The sequence below is a fragment of the Athene cunicularia genome, assembly GCF_003259725.1.
Source record: "Athene cunicularia isolate RWA chromosome 12 unlocalized genomic scaffold, athCun1 chr12_part1, whole genome shotgun sequence".
NCBI classification, from domain to species: Eukaryota; Metazoa; Chordata; class Aves; order Strigiformes; family Strigidae; genus Athene; species Athene cunicularia.
In genome coordinates, this window is record NW_020799116.1 from 5,966,320 (window position 1) to 5,986,169 (window position 19,850).

Genomic DNA, 19,850 nt, shown 5'->3' on the forward strand with positions numbered 1-19,850 from the left:
TTCCGAAGGAATAACTTAGGAGCTCTTAGGCAACAGTCAACATTGCAAAATCCACAGTCTGCCAAAAGACCCCAAGGGCTTCGTGTGCTTTCAACCTTATTTACTCTCTTGCTTTAAGTCCTTGGAGTGGAAGTTCCTTCTAGGTCTGTGCCAAACACAGCGATCCTACGGGGGCTGCGGGAATTTGTTGGAGTGTGATTTCCCCAGAAAGCAAACAAACTGTGCTATATTTGCCCTTTTCTGATCTGTTCCCACTGTATAAGTCAAATCTGAGAGGGGGTTATTGCATGCGAATAAGGCATCACTAGTGCTCCATCATCACGTAGCTTCCCTGAGCAGGAACCCTGACCTTTCTGTTCCCTCCTAACAAGGGGCTCTCCTGCGCAGTAGGAGCAGGGCTACGGGATGCTCAGAGCTCCCCTTCTCTCTGGTTTGGCATATGCCAGCCCAGCACGTGGTCACCAGCTCAGGGTGAGTCGTTCCAGCCTGTTGCTGCTGACAGTCAAAGAAGGCACCTTGCAAGAAGTGGGAAGAAACAAGGCTGATCTCATCTCCTCCCCTTAATGTATATTTAAGCCTAAATTTGCAAAGTACATTGGCTCACGCTTAATTTTAAGAGGGTGAACAACCTCTATGCCATCAACACATCTTCTGACTTTGGCTGTGAAGAGCTATCGTATCAAAATGCCCATCTTCATTTAAAATCATTAGTTGCTGATGAGAGATTGACACTCTCAAGCACACGCCAGCCCACCTTGGGTTTCTCTGCAAATAACAGTTGTAGCGCCAAACAAACCCAACCCAGCTCTGTGAGTTTTGTTGTCATCATCAGTAAATTAAAGTTTGGTTATTTGTATTTTTAGGGATAACTGGCAATGAAAATAATCCCACTGAGATATTAAAAATGGCTCAAAGACAGTGAGACCACCATAAAGTAAATCAAAGAGAAACGCTGCAGAGGTTCCAATCAGCCACCCCAAGCTTATAAAACGTTATTCACGTAGAAAGTGGACAGTTCAGCTAGTGTGAAAAGGCTATTTTTCCTTTTAATATGGTGATAGATTCTGTATGAAATCTCATGTTCATGACTGATTTAAATCTCACATAAAATGGCGGGGCCAGGGTATAACAGCTATTGATAGCAAGAGCTGAAAAACAGGTCAGGCATTTGACAATAGTTGTCTCTTTTGCCTCATTTACCAAATTCTGAACTATTTTCCTGGCAGTTCAAATTAAGGACCATTTCAAGCACTTCTGCAACTGTTTTAGAAGAGTAATAATAAATTTTAAAAAAACCCAAAGGCATTGCTTTGCAAAAGCATTCATTGTTTTCTTTTTTCTTTTTTTTTTTTTTTTTAAATCAACATCTGACATAGACACGAGATGAAACTCCACTCCACAAACACTTCAAACATGACTTGGGTAACTGCAATCCAAATCAAGGCAAGGATGGCACAATTTTCCCCCAAATGGCAAATGTCAAAGATTCAAGAATTGCATTTCAGCTTCCAGAGCTGTGAATTGTCTTTCCACAGAGATTCATATTAAGAAACCCTTCTCTCTCCCAATTTCACCTTTTTCTTTGTGACCCTGGTCTGAGTTTTACTTTGACACTAGCAAGGCCCTTTCTATTGACTTTCTTCTCCCTGGTGTGGGCACCGAGAACAGCTAATTAATGGTGATACGTCAACAGAGCAATAAACCCTTTCCAATATGTTCCCTACTTCTTTTCACTGGCAAGATCAACTTTTTTCTAAACAACAACAACAACAAAAAAGGAACAATAAAAAAACCCCTCTCGACAGATTCCCATTAACGATAAGAAATCAAGAACAAGACAGCGCTGGGATGTTATTTTACATCCTGCCTTTCATGTCAATTAGGGTTCATTGCTGTTCCCTGCTCAGGGAATACTAATACAATCTGTGCCTCCTCACTATAAATAACATATAGCCGGTACTATGGCTGAGGAGAAGGTTCTATTACTTTTTTTCATCAGGTACATCAGAACAAAATAAGAAGTGCTCAGCAGAAGCACTGCTTGGAGTCAGCCAAAGGGGTGAGCTCACATTGGCCATCTCTCGGATGTTTCGATTAATGGTTATTTATGGGTGAGGAAACTTTCAGCCCACTCCCCTAGCAAAGCTCCCTTGGGAAAAAAATATCTTTGTGACATGTTAAAAAGTGCCCCAGCCCAATGGGGAGCCCTGGAAAACTTAGGAAAACATCAGCATCCACCTACCACCAAGGGCTTGGCAGGGTGAGGGCAGGCAGAGGCCTCTGGTTTGAAAAGTTGCAAAAATAAGGGAAAGGGGTGAAAGGATGGGGTAGGAGCCGTGGCTTTCCAGGGCTAGTTACACCGTTGGGTAAAAACTGCAACTGCATGCTGTTTGGTGACCTACTTTGCTGCCTGCGAATTTATTAGCTGAAGAAATTTAATGGGCTCTCTAAAAGCAAAAGTTCATTGCAAGGAATTTGCTGGAGCCCCCTCAGTCATTTCTATGTTTCTTTTCCCAGCTGGGATGGTTCCGCTGGGTACCACCATGGGGTCAGCTCAGCTTTGCCTCCTGCTGCTTCCCATCACACCTCGGCTCCCTGGCAGGTGGGAAAGGGGCACGGTCCCCTCAGGCCTCTTGTGCTCATGGCCACCTTACAAAGGATTATAAACCCAACTTCCCAGCACTGCTGAGACCAGGGAAGTGAAGCTCAACATGTTTGTACTGTCCCTGTCAGGCTGAGGTATGATGGGCAGGGGGATATTAGGTAATGCCACACACTGGCTGCCTGCAGTCTGGGGTGCTCCATGCAGTCAAGAATGAGCTTGTGGGGTAAGAAACGTGAGAGAAAGGCAGATGCTGCTTTAACCTTGACTTTTTCTTGCTGCAGTGGAAATCTTGTGCAGCCTCTGCATGCATGAGATGCTTTATCTCTCATCAGTAAATTTTCTTTTCCTATCCTCCTCTTTTATTCTTCCTTTTTTTTTTTTTTTTAGTGACATGATAAAGGCAGGCTCTAGAAGTGTCTACAGACACCAAGGCTTTGAGCAGGAAGCCAGTGGTGCCTCCCCATCTTTTGTTACCGGAGCAGAAGGCCCTGTTTTGCATTTACACTGTGGCTTCTTCACACTGTCTCGTCAGGGAAAGGGACCTCAACCAATTTCATCCCCCTTCAAGACCCGTGTGGGTCATGCAGGAGCAATATAAAACAGCCTGACTACCAAAGAAGGCTGGGCCCTGCTTTGATCAATATTTCTCTGGCTACCCAGAGTTACTCACTGCAGGTGTCAGGGTGATCCTGTACCTCCAAAGTCATTGGGATTGTTGCTGTTCAAAGGGTGCAGGATCTAGCCCTTGCTGCCCTGCCACTGGGGCCAGCAGTGGTTTTGCAGGATGCTGATGCACCTGGGGGGGCGTGTGTCTTCTGCTCCTCTCCATCCCCGGCATCCCCATGGAGGGCCCATGGTAGGCAATCCCACTTTCCCTATGTGACAAGAACATCCCCTCCACGGCAGTGGTGGCCTCTCCCATGGGCTGTGCACTGCTGGAGTCAGCTCTCCTGAGCTGGCAGCTCCATCACCTTCCTCATTTCCAAGGCTGGCAGTCCCTGCACTATGAGGAAGGGTCTGGGAATGTGGGACAGGGATGGTGGAGAATTAGGGCAGGATTGTCTCACCCAGGGATGGCTGAAACCAGAACAAAACCAATAATTTTTGTAACTGGTCTGAACTCTCTCTGCCATAACTGGTTGTGCACTCGAAGCTTGTTAGGGCGCCTTGTGGGCAGCCAGTGGGAGGGCTCCTCCTGGACCCCTTCCTCCTGCCCAGTGTCCCCTTCTCCTGCCGCCCACCAGCCTCGGGCCCACCCATTGCCTGCACTGCAGGTGAGTTGTAGTCACTCCCTGAACCACAGGAGCAGCAGCTCCAGGCTAAGGGGCTGGTTTTGCTGGGGACTGATCCTGGTCACTCAGAGAAGCACTGTGTCCTGGGGGAGACCTCATCTCAGCACTGCTCATGGCTTGACAAAAAAGTCAGTGAGAGAGATGTCAGAAGGAGCTGAGGTCACAGGGCAGGAAAGCTGGAATTACCAATGTTCCCCAATTCCTTCAAACCCACAGGCATGGGGCTGACCACCAGAGCAGCGCGGCAGGGCTCAGCCTCTGGGAACAGACCCAAATCCGCCCTCCCCAAAACCTGCTCAATATTTGCATAGGTCCCAGCCAAACACAGGGCAGCACAAAGCCATAAATTAACTCTACGGAGATATTTCTCAGCTCCCCCTTCCAGCCAGCACACATGAGCATTTCCTTTTTTTTTTTTTTTTTTTTTTTTCTTTTTGGCAAGCCCCGGTTGACCCCAAAACCCCAGCAGCAATCTCCAGCATCGGTGGCGCTCTGTCTCCTGCATCATCCCATGCTGCATGCTTGAGAGCACAAGTGACGTGACCCCAGGAAAGGGCGAAGGGGGGGACCCCGCTTACCGCCTGCCATTCGCCGGCTGCCCAGCGGTGCGTGGGGCACGCGGGGAGGTGGCAGTCCCGCTGCGGAGGGGGCCGGCTGCCCAGGTCACACTCTGCCTCCTCGGCTGCCTTCGGGGTGCCGCCGTGGCAGTGCACGGCGCGGCGCTGGACACCCCGGCCACAGGACACCGAGCACTGGAGGAAGGGACAAAAGGTGAGTGGAGGTCCTTGTCACAGCCATCGCGGTACGTTCCCGGGGTTCGCCCTCTGCTCTGGGCTCAACGGCAGCGATAGCAACGCTCTAATCCCGGTGATTAAACTTCCAGGTGAGGCTTTTCACTGCACGAGGGAAAAATTCTGCAAGGCTGAAATCCCTGCTCCACTGAAGCCAGTGGGAAATTTTGCCGTTGGCTTCAGTGGAGTCAGGATTTCCCAGACAGGATTTTTATTGAAAAAAACCTCTGGAGATAACCGCGCTGTTAAACCATTGCAACGCGCCAGACGTGGCGAGGCTCTGCGTATTACTTCTCAGGCACTTGGCTCAAAAAAGCAATAGTTCAAATATATCAAATGCCACAAGTGTCACTGAAGTGGACTTTAATGAAAAGCAAACTCGAATTATATAGAAGAAAGCGTGTAGCACTAGAGACGTGAAGGTATGATCCAGCCGGGATTTCTTTCAGCGTGCACCTAAACTTGCACATGCACACAAGCAGGGCATACTGTTAACTTGTGAAAACAAATGCCTTTTTAAATTAACTGCATCTCACATTTCTTTGATTACACCGTAGACAAATTTCTCCCCACCTCTAGGCACAGCAAGAAAAGCCCGAATTTCTCTGTTTCTCAAACGTCTTCAATTATTTACACTACAATGCTTTTAACGGCTTGGTTTTTTCCTTTCACGAAACACTTCTTAGTGTTGTGCCTGCACCCTGTAATATGTTTAGCAGTACTTAAAGTCCCTCTGGTATGGATTCTTCCCGGCTAGATTTTAAAGTATCCTATATGGATTTGAAATAAAGAGAATTTGCATTTATAGAAGAAAACAGGTAAAAAATCAAAGGCGTGCATTTAAAACTCAGCTATTATGATTAGCATTTTGCGGAATTAAAAATTAATACAAGCAACCTTATTAAGACATCAGGGACTAAGAAAACAGGTTTAGAGCCTGTTATTGCAATACCCATAAAAGCGGGCCTTCTTAAGGCAGGGAATTAAGCGGTGTCTAACGGGGAAGCAATTCTCTCCCTCTGCAGAGTATTCCTCTGCAATGCTCTGTTTGCTTTACTATCCAAATGCCTCATAAAGCCAAGAGGACCAAAGAAAAGCTGACTGTGAATATTCACCTGGCTTCAGATATTTGTAAGAGGGTGTGTGTGTGGGGGGGTTGTGTAACTTTTGAAAGCAGCAGTGAGATTTCTGTCACCGGTGATGCAAAACCCTTCCCATATGCTGCGCCGCCTCCCTGTGATTAACAGCGCTGTTTGTCCTACACATTCCATAGGGGACAATTAAACTGAATAATGGCCACAGACTTGGAGAAACATATACACCAGGATGCATACCATGCTCTAAAAACGCCTTTTGGTTTGTATTTATCACCACCTAAAAAGCACGTGCCTGGGACTGTTTGATAAGGGAGAGCAAGCCATGCTGTGGCTCTTTCACCGGGGAGGTTGTGCTGCGTGTGGCACCCGGGCAGAGCCGGTCTGGGGAGGAGGAGGTTGGTCCCTGGGTGTGAGGGGCAAAGCAAGGCACTGTGCAAAGCCGTAGACTCATTTCACTGAGTGCCTGTGGTGAAACTTTGCTCCCCTGTAAGCCCATGAGGATAAATGTTGCACCCTGACTGAACTGGCGGGCAGACTCGCAGTGGAGGAACAAGACCGACACCCCCCCCCCAGGATCCCCCAGTCTGCCGTGTCCTAGACTATGCCTTGGCAGAGATCTGCACCCTCCTCCTACGAGCAAGCAAGCAAAGAGCTTTTCCTTGGGCTATTTACTATAGGTAGGGAAGGCTTTTCCTAGCTGAACGGGCTTCCTAAGTGCACTTGGTGGCCCAACACCCAGAGAAGCCACAATGTCATCCAGCCACAGCACGGGAGGAAGAAATACCCAGCCCTGGGGGCTGTGGTGGGGCTGACCTGGCCACTCCAAGGTGCTGCTCCTGCCCAAGCTGGGAGCCCTGCTGAGGGGGGGGGGCAACAGCTGCATCTGGCTTGGGCAAAAATTGGTGAGTTGGGGCCACGGGATTTTTCCCTGTAGATCAAGACATCTTCTGCGGAGTGCTTCCTCCCACTATGCCACAGCATCCTCATTGCTGTGGCTCTGGCTGGATTTATGGCTGGCTTCAAAATAACACCATTATGCTCTATTACAGAGGCAAGAAAAGGTGTTTTTTAACACCTATTTTAATCCCGAACATTGGTCAGCCAACCTGTGTCTACCTTGGGGGAATACAGACGGCTGACACTGCCAGAAGATAATTCAGTTTGGGGGCATCCAACTCATGCTGTACGTATGTATTCCCCTATGGGATGCCACCAGCCAGGCAGCCCGTTTGTCCTTTCTATGGAGTCTATACATTTTCCCATGAGTGCTCCTTTCTTCACTAAGAAAGTGAATCACCAAACTGCCAGCTTGGCTATGGAGAAGTTCTACCTGATGCTCCAGCTGTGTTTTTAGAGATGGCTGGATTTCAGCCTGTAGCAGAAATACGTAAATACCAGACAGCAAAATAAATATTGGCATTTTTGCTAAGTGAATGTAGATAGCCATAATTTACACCATGGTAGGAGATGCAAACACATTAAATCTGACATTTCAGTGCAGACACAAGCACATTTAAAACTCAGAGAGAAAAAAAGCTTTTTTCTTACCTTCTGATTATTACAGATATATTAAAAACGGTTTGCTTTAGGAAAGTGGATTCATAACAATCTAGAAAAGAATTACCCAGTCTCTGAATACAAAATATTCAGAGAGAAAAAAAAAATGGGAGTGGAGCACCAGTTTAGCCAGCTGCCAATTGGGAGTAATAATTAACTGTTCCTGTAATTCTTCATCCTGATTTTTTTGAATCATTCCTTTTCCCAAAAGGAAAAGAAAAAGAAACCCCACACCCTAAAGGCACATGCAACAGGTGCTGTGCATATATGGTGACAAGGAGGATGCACTTTTATGGGAAAACCTTGCCTTATTTCTCACGCAGACTTTTCCCGGTTCACCCAGAACAAAAGACAGGCAGCTCACACCAGCTCAGTTTTTGGGATTATCTTTCAGAGGCAATTAGACCTTCAGAAAGCTTTTTTTTTTTTTGATAGTATCTAAGTGCAAACTGATCCTGGCTCCTATTTTCAACAGTGGCACCAGTGATGGGGAAGGTGACACGGAGTTTCCATGTCCATTTAGATCCTGATCTACTGGGTATTCAGAGTGCCAAACCCCTGCTTGTTTCATAGCCTTAATGAGAAGTTCAGCACCTAAATTCACCTCGTCTCTAAGGCATCAAACCTTTTGCAAAGCCGTGCAAGCCCTGCACACCTCTCACAGGGACACAGGCATGGCCACGGCCACTGCTCCAAACTTCTGACAGCCCCAACTCTTCCGTCGCAGGCAAAGAAATGCTGCCAGCATGAGTGAGGATCAGGACACAAGGATGACATGTCAGAGCATTTCATGTGGCTTTAAAAAGCCCAGTTTGATAACACTGAATGAATCTTTCTACTCCTCTATTTTTATCCCAAGCAAGACGCTGGCTGGCTGAGCACATACAGCATCAGGAACCTAGGCTGAGGAGCTACCCCTGGAAATGTGCTGCTTATTCTTAGCCTTATCATTAGCATACAAATATTCCTTAATTGCCTAGTCACAAGAGATTACCTCAGGCCATAAATCACCTCATCCTCCTATTAACTTGGGTTTCTTTCTCCACTTGCATAAAAATTAACTCCAATCATGCGGTGGAATGTTGGGAATTTTTAAAACACTTACTTTTATCAATTAACATTAATGTATTTTAATGCAATCGACAGACCATTACATTATTATGTTTACAATTATTAGCTGTAAAAAATTGCTTTCAGAAGCAGTCACTTTAAATAAGGTGCAAATCGGTTATGACAAGACTATCTAATGGCTTGCCGTTTCTTTTCAGTCTAGCTTCCTGTATAAAATTGAGGTTTCAGTCCTGCAGGTAATAAAGGTAATAATACCAACTTAATTTCCTACGTGGGAGCAGTACTGAGCGTTTCACAGGGCTGCCTGGGTGCTCCCAGCCATACCTTGGATAAAAGACCGAGACCTCAGTAACTGAACCACCATGGGGATTTCACACTTAGACCTTTGCACATGTAATGGCAAATAGTCCTATCCTATAAAGCCAAAGGTAAGCATTTAAAAAAAAAAAAGTCTGAAAACAATCATAAAACATCAGTGGGTTTATTGTCTTTTTTAATAGTTGACTTTAAACAACAGTATGCTGTCCTAGTCCTAACATTCGCATGTGTGCCTGGTGCCTGTAGCAATTAATGGTTTATCTTTCAGAAAACTTGCATACAGTGAGAATGGGTGTTTTGTACCTTAATTTGGAAGAGAGACTGCAAGAGAAAGTGATGTTTTACAAGTTAACAGTTCATTTAGTCTGGGATTTTCAATAACTCTGCTGATTAGCACACTAATGAGGTAGAGGGAAAAGCGAGGTTAAGAGATAAAAATGTGATGCAGCAGATTCAAGGTGATAACAAAGACATTATTTTCAGGAAAACAAGGATTCAAGGTACGCTTTCAGCAAACAAGATGCTTAATAACTCCAAGCACTTTCACATTTCCAGCAGCCTCTGCTCTATGCATCAGTGTCTGACTTTTTAATGAAGCAAAATCAAGTGATGAGCTTGTTAAGAAACAAAAGGTAGCGAAAGGCATGTTTAATGAACAGCTATGATTGTTCTTTAGGCTTTCCCAGGAAGCTGACAATAAAATTAATTTCAGATTTCTCAAAACTAAGGTTTTGCTTGGGATGTGACATAGTTAAATAATAATGATATTAAAAACATGAATAAATAGTAGATTCTCTTTAATAATATATACTAATGCTTTTTCTACCAGGAACTTAAAATATACAAGGCATTTACTTTCAGATAGACACTAAAAGCAAGTTGCCACGTTTTCAGCCAGCACAAATCAGTGCTGCTCCACTGCTGTCCATGAAGATACACTGTTTTACCCCACCTGAAGATCTGGCCCCACACTTCTACCCTTGAAAAATTCAAGAGGACTGAAGTGATGGGAAAACAAGCTTCTAACCCATTTGACGGAGGAAGAATATCAAAGGGTGCAAAAGGGTATACAACATATCTCACCTGTCCCCAATCTCCTGCTTTCCACTTCGGACATCTGCCCCCTCTGCATTTCTTTTGCAAATTGGGCTTAGCAAGGTGCTTGCAATAATCTTCTTCTACATGCCTCCCTTCCTTTGACAAACAGTACACATTGCGGTGCTTTTGGCCCCTTCCGCAGGAGACTGAACACTGTAAATATAAAGTAACAACAGATCAGCTTTCATGCAGGGCCATCTACATGGTTATACATGGGCCATGGCTACCCAGGGCATTTTCTTTCAGCCGGACCAAAAAGCACATCTCCAGGTCTCCAGCAGCCTACACAAAGCTTGAGGGGGATACGGAAGGGCAGAATTTAATCACTGGAAAGGCACCCATTTGTGCTTAATATTGCATGATATTCTCGGTCAAAGCCCCCCAAAATGCCAACATCAAATTAGTGAAAGCAGCTGACATTCAGCAGGGATAACAGGCTGGATTCCTGGCATTGCTCCAGTGGTTTCAAAGGAGCAGAGTCATCTTACAGGATCAAGGCAGGAGCCCTCAGTATCTACTTAGAACTCAAAAGGAACCATTTCCATTTACCTTGCTACAAAGGGAGGTCAAATGTTGGTAAATCAGGAGAGTAAAGTGCGATACACACCTTCACAGAGGGAAATAACTGAACAAAGGACGAGGCAGAAGAGAAAAATGCAGATTTCCACGTCCTTGGTATTAAAGCTCATGTTTATTTTACTAGTGTAGACTGATTTACTTTTTTTTACTGAACAGACTGAAACCAGGCCATGCTCATCCTTAAGATTTATGGATTTTGAAAACAACTCAGAAGATGGCAAGAAGGCAGAGCCCAAAGAATCAAAGCAAAAAGCAAATCAGCAGGTACGTTAGCTGTAAGCTTTGTAGTGAAGCAACTAATTTCAACCTCCCTCTGCAGGTTCACTGAACTTTTTCAAATGTGACCACTTCTGGCATGCAAACCCCAAGCAACTTCACTTTGATTTCAGATTAGTCTCCTCCAAAAGATTTAGGAATCAAAGGGGTCTGGAATCACGACAAGAATTTAATATGACAGTTTCGTGTAGAACAAGCCTCTTACTCAGCATGATGCACCCAGAGACTCAGCTTCAATTTCTTCATTACATGTTATGCAAGTCAGTACATGCTACGTCACAAGCATTCTGGTTTAATCCTTGAGCACAAACACACCAGTTCAACCATCTCTCAACACAAAAAGTTCTGCTTTCCTTTCAGAACGCAGCAGACATGCAGAGATGAGGCTTCTTCCTTTGTTTTGGAGCCACTCCATAAGTATGTTTCCTAAGAAATAAATTAAAGCCCAAGCTCTTCCCAGTCTATGAATACATTTGAAACCTAAAAACCTACAATTTATACATGTAGCAGCTCTGGAAGATCCATTAGAGTAGAAATTGGCATATGCATTGGCAACTGTGATTATTTTAAATTACAGCACTCCTTGCAACTCATTCGCCCCTATTGTGTTAAGAGGGACCCAAAGAACCAGCGAGAGCAGTAACTTGCTCTGCAATGGAAAAGTTCAGACCAACGTGGAGAGGAAGGAATGTAACTCATAGGATCAGATGTTGCTGCTTAAAAGCTTGTACAAGTGATATTCTGAAAAACAGAACTTGCTCTCCTGCTGCAAGACCATTAGAGATTGACAAAAGGTAGCTGATGTCCCTTGTGACCAACAGGGACATTAATGATGCTCCTCTGAGAAAGGTGGGGAAGCCTGATGAGCCTGTGGTAGGGATGTTCACCTTGTGAGTTTTCTTGAGTCCAGCTCCAGTCTCAAGATCGGCTAAAAAACCCGACAAGCAACATTCAACCTTGCACTGAGAGAGAGAGGAAATGTTGTTCCTTGTTCTAAAATAAGACATTCATGAGTTACCCAGATTCATAAACTTAACTTTTTTTTTTCTTTAGTATCAACAGAAAAAAAGATTGAGTTAATGTTATCCTATTTTTATAAACCTTCAAATTTCATCAGAAGTTCATTTTTTCATTCTCTCTACATCTCTCCCCAGGCAATGAATGTCAGCAACAAGAAGGAAATGTCAAATCCTACCAAACCCAGTTGTAAACTTCTAATACTTTCATCCATTTGCTATCTTTGGACTAAACACCAACACAGACACTTTAGCAAAAACTCAAGTGCTCCTCAGTAAGTGCTCTCCATGCAGGTTGATCTCACTTTACTACGACAGCCAAAGCTAAAGAATAAATTCACAGACTTGATCAGGACTCTCTCTTGCCCCACATCCTGAGCTGCCAGCACAATCCAGTGCATCTGTTCTCTAATTTAAAAAATACACCAGATCCACTACTTATTCTAAGGAAGAATAAGCACAGTCTAAAGGAAGAATAACCACATTGTGCAACAATGCAAGCACGTTTCTGGGGACCTGAAATTGGTTGATAAATACGTGATGTCTCAAATAGTATGGAGCTAGTAATTTCCTAAATTGTTATCCCCCTTCCACGATTGCTTGGCTTTGGTGTGGGGCCCAATTCTAACATTCGTCTCGTCATCCCATGATCAAACCACAGGACTGCACGCATATCTTGGCGCACTCAGGGGTTAAGGCACAATTTGCCTAATTTTGTTAATACTTAAATGTAATTTCCAAGATGCTGGAATTAATCATTTCTATGTCTGTCTCTAATATAAATCCAAGTTAAGCAGCTGTGCATTTTTAGATCTAAACCACCCATTTGCTTTCATGCACATATGAGTTATGATCTCATTTGCACTGACAGAAAAGGGACATTGAATAACTTAATGTAACTATGTACCAGAGACTGAAAATTCCTTTGCAAAGAGTCTACTTCATAACTGACTTCTAATTTGTCTCAGGTATTCCCAGCTTTTATGTGGCATGTAGATTTTAAGCATATGGGAGGCACATGCAGAAAATAATTTAATAGTGGGCTTCATCTCACTGCCATGTGACTTAGGGAAGCAGCACACCTAGCTACTGCCATCAGCCTCATCATTTATTTCAGACCCTGGAGAAACTTTGCGTTTCATCAGCAGGACTCTTCATCGCTGCAAACGCTGCTGCTTGCTTAAGGTATCTATCAATCACAATGCTGTAGTGAGGTAAGCTTTGACCATGCCTTCTTTAAAACATTTGAATAGCACAGACAAAACCACTCCTTTCATATTTCTCTTTCATTTTCTCGATTTCTTTCCACTCTGTAGAAAATACTTCCAAGTACTGGGGATGGACAAGGGGCTCTCTGTGGAACAGCAGCCTCATCCAAGGCTCTTTGCAGTCAACAGAAGGACTTCTACTTGTTCTAATCACCTCTGGATCCAGCTCTGAAGGTGTAGCTAAGGTACTGTATTGACTTTTTTCCCTTTTTTCCCTTTCTAGAATCAAGGGGCACACACACCTGGGCATGCAAATGGTCAACCTACCTCTGACTCCACTCAAGTGTAGGAAAATGTTGCTCTGAAATGCTGTTTCTAGCCTGTGATTAAGGCATGACAGCAAATAGCACCCCTGGGTGAAGCCAGGAGGATAGTCAGGCATGGAGGATGGTGTAAAAACAACACATTGTGATGTTTCTTAAAAAAACCCCAAGATGATCATGGCACATAAAACAATAAAGACATACTATTTCTAAAAAATCAGCTATAGACTTTATACTAAAGACTCTAATAAACCTTCCTCTTGTTATTATCTTTATTATCTCCTAAAACCACCACAGTCACACCTGGTGCTTTATATGGAGACTAAGAACAAAAGGACTTTCCTAAGAGCATTAGGATCAAAGCATATGAGCACAGATTTAAGGGTTTTATGTTTATTGCATATGCAACATGCCAGGAACTGGTGATTGGCATGCTGTTGATTTTTTTTCAAATAAATACACTGGCTAGTTTAAATAAATGCAAGAAAAATGTTTAAATAAATACGACAAAAATATTTCCGTATCAACTGTTTCCAGAAAGGTCGGAACATGATGCTAAATCTCTCCTGCAATGCGTTGCTCTGCTCCAGCACAGCAGCAAGCTTGTGTTTTCCTTTCCACGAAAAATTTGTTTTCTGTTTCAGAGTTCAAGAATGACGAAGATTATTCTGTTTTACCAAGTACATGCAAAATGCTTTAAACTAACCCTTGCTGCATTTCCTATTCTGATATTTTGCAAGATGAGGGTACATCTTGTTTGGTAAGACCTCTCTAAAACAGAAGGCTGCTGCTTGATTCACCAGGCTGGCAGAAGGATAAAACCAGAATGTGTACCCCAAAAGCTCTTAAAAATGTCTACAAAATGGGTGCAGGAGATGGTCACTTGCTCTTCTGCAGTGGGAGCTTGTGCTGCAGCTGTGCCGCTTCCAGGCTGAGGGCTGGGAGCGAGGTCGGTCTGGCATGGAAAGGACTCAACAGTCCTGGCTATCAATGAGCAAATCCTGGTGAAAAGAAAGAGGCGGCCCAGAGCGGTCAAGAAGAAATGGAGCAACTCCACTTCTCCTTAACTTTGTGAACCGAAGGGGCAGCTCAACCCACGGCAGAAAGGCAAACCACCAGCAAGAACCCGGGGACATTCTCCCCTGAAAGCGAAAAGTTTCAGAAAATGCTGTCAGACCACTTTTCCAGGCCCCCCATGCATCAGCCGACGATTTGGGAGGTATCTGAGATAATGAATGCAAGCTGTGGTGATCACCAAATGAATTCCCAAAGATAGGTATGCTCTGATAGCTCACCAAGGGCAGGGCTGGGAAGAATTACACTAAAAATGGCTTTATCAGATTCTGCCAGGAGCAACTTTTTGGAGGAAATTAAAATCAATCCTTGTAGGTTTAGATTTCCACACATTAAGGATTATATGGAAAGTAAGCACTCCCAAGTAAGCCCTTCTTCATCATTTCCAACAATCTGAGCTGAAACATGTGCTGGATGAAATAAAGCAGAAAAACAGCAGAGCTCTACAATGCTTTAACCCCCCTTTATGTCAGGAGCTGTGCTCCTGGGTGTCAGCAAACATCTCCAAGTGTGAGCAGAACCCAACCATGCACCCTCACAGTTACATTTCAGCATCCCATTCAGTCTACATCAGCTCTTTCTATAACTTGCGCTGCTGCTATCACATTGCTGAAATCACAGCCCAGTGACTTCTGTACCCCTGAAGTCTCCTGAGCACAAAGGACATCAGAAGATGCACCACCAAGGAAAGCCTGGATCACTTCTCACCAGCTGAACCTCTACTAGAAGTCTTAAAATGCCCGAGCATCTGTGTGCTATCCAGCAACAGAGGCTCTGTGGCATCCAAACTAACTTAATTATCTTCACAACAGCAAGGTATTTTAGCAGGTAACTCCCTTGGCGTCACTGAGGCAAGCTTAAAAGAAGGGTGTGGCTCCATGCTATCCTTTCTCCAGTGGCTGCAGCACTTGAGGAGAAATTTAGAAAATATTTGTGGCTGCTTTGAAACCCTGTTCCTTCCACCGATCTGTTTTAGCCCGGTCTCACGCCCGGCCGAATTGGCATGGTGAGAAGTTCCCGTCTGCAGGGTGGGAACATGACGTGCAGGGCAGGATTCACCCAGCCGGGCTTTCCTTTCCTGCCAAACTGTAAGAGGGAGCCATTCCTTCGTGCACATGGCAGCTGAGAGCACGTGGGCATGGTCATTTTAGCTGGTACAAGGCCAGAAAATACATCTGATTTTTGTACATTTAAAAGAGTAGTCTCTACATTCAAGGGAGGGCAACTGGACCAGAGCAAAACACACCAAAGCATTGCACTGCGGTTTGAAAGAGGCTTTAGAATTGCTCAGTCCATGCTGACTCCCCAGAGTTATGGGGGGACTGAAGACGACATGAACGTGAGGGATTTTGGAGAGCGTAGTCCAAGTGTGTTTGTGAGCATTGTCCTGAACTCCCATGGGAAGGTCCTGAGGAGCCCTCCCAGAGCTGGAGGGGAGCCCTTGGTGTGCACAAGAGCAGGTTTTGCCCCAGAGTCCCCAAGGAGTGCTCCTCACCCTGGGCATGGGCAAGAGGGAACATCCATGGGGGTTTGTCCTCTCTGCATCTCACACGGGGTGTCCGTCCTCCAGCTACTCTGCTCCCAGCAGAGGCACAGAGCTTCCCAAGTGATTATTTGCAAAAGGGAGAAAGAAGACAACCCACTAAAGCTTTGCCTTCCCTCTGCCAAACCAAGCTGCAGAGACTGGCGAGCGACCTCAGACGATGTCTCATAACAGATTCAAGAAAACGGGAAAAAAAGGAAAAATTTCTGAAAGAAAAGGGTCCAACTTGATGTGCTGCTGCAGCAGAGGGAAGAATGCCTGGAGCCGGTTCCTCCAGCAGCATAGATTTCCCAGAGGAAAGGATGCTGTTGGGCTCTTTAGCTCCTGCAAGATTTAAGGCCCTGAGGACTGAAGTCAATACAATAATTTCCCTGAGCTGGGAAACCTCACAAGATATATTGAAGAAAAGCAAGTACTGCAGCAGCAGAAGCCATACATCTCCTCTTCTATGGCACCCACCTAGTAAGTAGCACCTTCTCCCCCCTCTTTCACCTGCCTCCTTGTTATATCCCTTTCAAAAAATTCACCAGGTACAGAAATCAGCAGAGCTGTGAACACACAAAGCTGCCTTAAAAGCTGCACTCCTGCCCGGCTCCAAGCTATTTAACTTGAACAACAAACAAACAAAAGCCCCCAAATAGCCGCTGCAGGTCTCTCCAGGGAGCAAAGCATTAGATGGCATTTCCTCAAATTAGGAGGAGATGTGTGAGCTACCCAAGGACGCTGGTATAATGGGATGTGGAAGGCACTGATGAAGCCTATTTTCCATGCTGTGGCACTTTTAAGAGAGTAGCAATTGAAGCAGCAAGCAGCCTAGGCTAACTGACACTTCATATTTTTAGTGAACAGTTGTATTATAATGCCATTTAGAAGTTCCATTCAAGAAGAGGATTTCTCCACGTCAGATAGAGTGAAACACAAAGTAGAGAGCTCTCCAATGAACGTCAGCCCTATTTCACAGGTGTGCATCACACTGGGGGTTTGTATGAGCACTGGGCTCCTTCTTGCTCCCTGGTTTTATAAAGAAAAATCTTGGCTTAATGCACTAGGGATCAAACAGTATCAGCCTGCATACAGTCTTGGGCATCAGATAGATTTTTCATCCATGCTGCTGGCTCACTCACCTCTGCTGTGAGCTAGTAAAAATTAAAACATGAGTAGAGCATTAAGTGTCTTTGGAACAAGACTGACTACATCATTCTTCCTTAATGACTGCACAAATCAGTCACAAGGCGAGTTAGAAACACAGTAAATGTCTTTGTGCTTAGTGTCCCTCATCTCACATCCTTGTCTCTAAATGCTACAAACCCCAGGATCTGAGCAACAGCCATTATTGCAGTTTGGGGTAGATAGTGTGAGTCTGGAATACGGGCAAAACCCCACACAGACTTCCCAACGCCCAGCTCAGGGATCTGCTTGAAGATGCTGAACTTCACAGATCATCCTTGAAAGCTGTTACTGCTCTAATGGGTCTCCTGCAGTCTAATGTGTATTTCAGTTACTGCACCCAAAACCAGTTCCCAACAGTTGCCCTTTTATTTATTGCTTTATTTCTTCTGCGTGTGTGAATGTGTGCGTATGTGTGTGTATGGCAGGTCTGCAGACTTTATGAAGTCAGCAGCCATGGATGGGCCACCCGTGACACAGACTAAAGCCAGTCATCGCCGAACAGCGGTCCCACCACTTGTTCAAGTTCAGACCAGATGTGCATAGCCTAGAAATTGAACATCTCATTGAGGAAAATGTGTAAGAGGGAAGCTGTAAAAAGGCAACCATGGAGTCACACCAAATGCAGCCAAACAGCTGCTGTACTTTGGGAGGAGAAAAGCAAGTATTTTACAGTAAGTTGGGACAGAAGCATGGGTTGGACTACACACGGTAAGAAACATCAGTGAATATTAATGGAGTCACCTGCTCTGAGTGGGAAGGTGCACTGAGGAACTTGGGGAAAAGATGCATCATCTGGGAGTGGGGGGGAAGAGAACAGTTTCGAGATACAAGAACCTTCCTGCATCTAACCACTGGTCCAGCTCAGGTCTGTCCTGGCAGTGGCAATAGAAGAGGCTACTGCAGGAGAGCAGACAAGACTGGCCATTCTCTGCAGCTCATTACTCTGGTACTTCCCCAGCATTTAGTCACGGGATGAGGGAGGTTATAAGGAACACTGCTGCCCGATCCATCAGTCTAAAAGACACTAGATTTAACCACCAGATCACAATGGGTGCAAAGACTAACAGGTGGCTGCAAGGGAGGAGTGTGGATTGCAACAGCTGAGCATTAAGTTGCAGGAAATCAGTCCTGAGACCCAGCAAGGTGCTGCAGGCTCGGGGTGAAGCCCACAGTGCCATAGGGTGGTTCCTCACCTGCAGTGTGGCAGATGGGCTTCGATGTTTTTTTTTCCTGCTCACGAATCATCAACACTAGCAAACAGCGGAACTGATAGCAAAAGTATACCTATATAGTTCTCCTTGTTTAAGGGTAACAGAAGCGGCAATGAAAGATGTCTGGTGATGCTAGGCAAACAACAAAAACGGAAAGCAAAATAAAAATTGGAGATTCGAGAGTAGCCAGAGAGGAATAAAATGATGTTCCTCTACCAGGCAACGGGGTATCACTGGCTTCACCCACCTGTAACCAGCTTGGAGCCACCAGCTGTGGCTCTGAGCCTCTCAGCAGGGACAGTGGGCACTGAGCTGCGGAAAGAGCTTCAGGAGCATCCATCTCCACTGCCCTGGAGGAGCAACAGGCTGAAACACTTCAAACAAGAACCCCAACTGCGTTTACTTTCTGGGACAAGCTCTGAGAAGGGTATGAGGCAGTGAATAGGTGCGTGGTAAGACATCTGGCATAACTCTGCCCACCCCAACGGTCACCCAGGGATGTGCAGCTTTGGAGGGTGGTTGAAGCTGGGTACTGGCGCTGGGATGCTCTGGATGGGTGACACACAGCAGGGAGGACAGGGAAGGGCTGAAACAGGTCTGGTTTGCTTTTTTAAACAAAAGCAAAAAGGTCTGCACTGTCAAAGGCCTTTTTCTGACTGGGGAACCAAAGCAGACAACTTCTTGCTTTTCATCAGCACACCAAACTGGCAGTCCCTGGAGTCAGTCGGTCTGACTGATCCTAAAAGGGAGACAGCCAGGAACCCAAGAGAGACAGCAGCCTTGGTGGGCCAGCCTAAGTGTACAGTAAACAGCTCTGAGACAGAGACAGCTTCAGACAGATGGCTGGGGATATCCATAGGCTAACTAAATTCTCATTTTGGGCTGAGTCAGCTTTATTAAATCTTCACTAAGACATCTATTTCTAAGATGGGCACACAAGCCACCCAGTGCATCCCTCTGCCTGGGTTATGGGTGCTGGGACCGTACATGCAGCCTTCCTTTGCTGCAGCAACATTTGTCCTTCCCCACAGGCTCTTGGGGTAGGATTGTTTTTATTAGTTTTCTGATAATACCTGTCACTACAGAGAAATACAGAATTGCTGTCGCAATCTCAGAGTGTAAACCATCGTCATGTGAATGAAGGGCAGAAAAAGCAACACGATCCACTGAATGAGTGGAGAGTTCAGCGTGCCTATCACTTCATTTTCAAGGATGGCTTTGTTATTGCCAAACACATGTAAAGAATCACACAGCAGCTCAGTAATGCTGCTGTCACAGCAAATTCATTTTCTGCAGAAGAGAGGAAGAGAACAGCAGAGTTATATACACTTGCAACCAAATCTGCCCCTGGTTATCACTTGTGCCTTAGCAAAAGCTGACATCCTGCCTGCTAAGAATATTATCAGAACAACAACATGGAGAATATTGCTGTTGAATAGCCTATCTTCAGCCAACTTCGTGGGGAAGGCATTTTGTAAACAACATGTTGGGCCTTTGACAGAATTAAATACAAACAACCTGAACTTTCCACTGACACCAATTTTAAGATTAAAATTCCTGAGTGCCAGCTCCGTGACATGGATGTTGGCCAGGCAGTCCTCCCGCTTCCCGCTGAGCTCAG

At 45.2% G+C, this 19,850-nt stretch overlaps 1 protein-coding gene and 1 long non-coding RNA gene across 4 annotated transcripts in view; one reads left to right on the plus strand and one right to left on the minus strand.

Annotated features, from left to right (window-relative positions):
* Positions 1-19,850, minus strand: part of ADAMTS9 (ADAM metallopeptidase with thrombospondin type 1 motif 9) — an 82,033-nt gene that overhangs the window by 15,160 nt on the left and 47,023 nt on the right. For all 3 annotated transcript variants that reach the window (XR_003399316.1, XM_026857564.1, XM_026857563.1), the window contains 2 exons: positions 9,815-9,982; positions 4,476-4,649 (listed from right to left, as the gene is read on the minus strand). Coding sequence is in view for 2 of the 3 variants with exons in the window: in XM_026857564.1 (XP_026713365.1) it covers positions 4,476-4,649; positions 9,815-9,982 (342 nt within the window). In the remaining variant the exon portion in view is untranslated. The remainder of the gene's footprint in view (positions 1-4,475; positions 4,650-9,814; positions 9,983-19,850) is intronic.
* LOC113484880 lies at positions 4,577-11,943 on the plus strand. Its single transcript, XR_003399317.1, has 3 exons — positions 4,577-4,668; positions 10,565-10,672; positions 11,839-11,943. It is a non-coding gene; the product is annotated as an uncharacterized LOC113484880 (long non-coding RNA).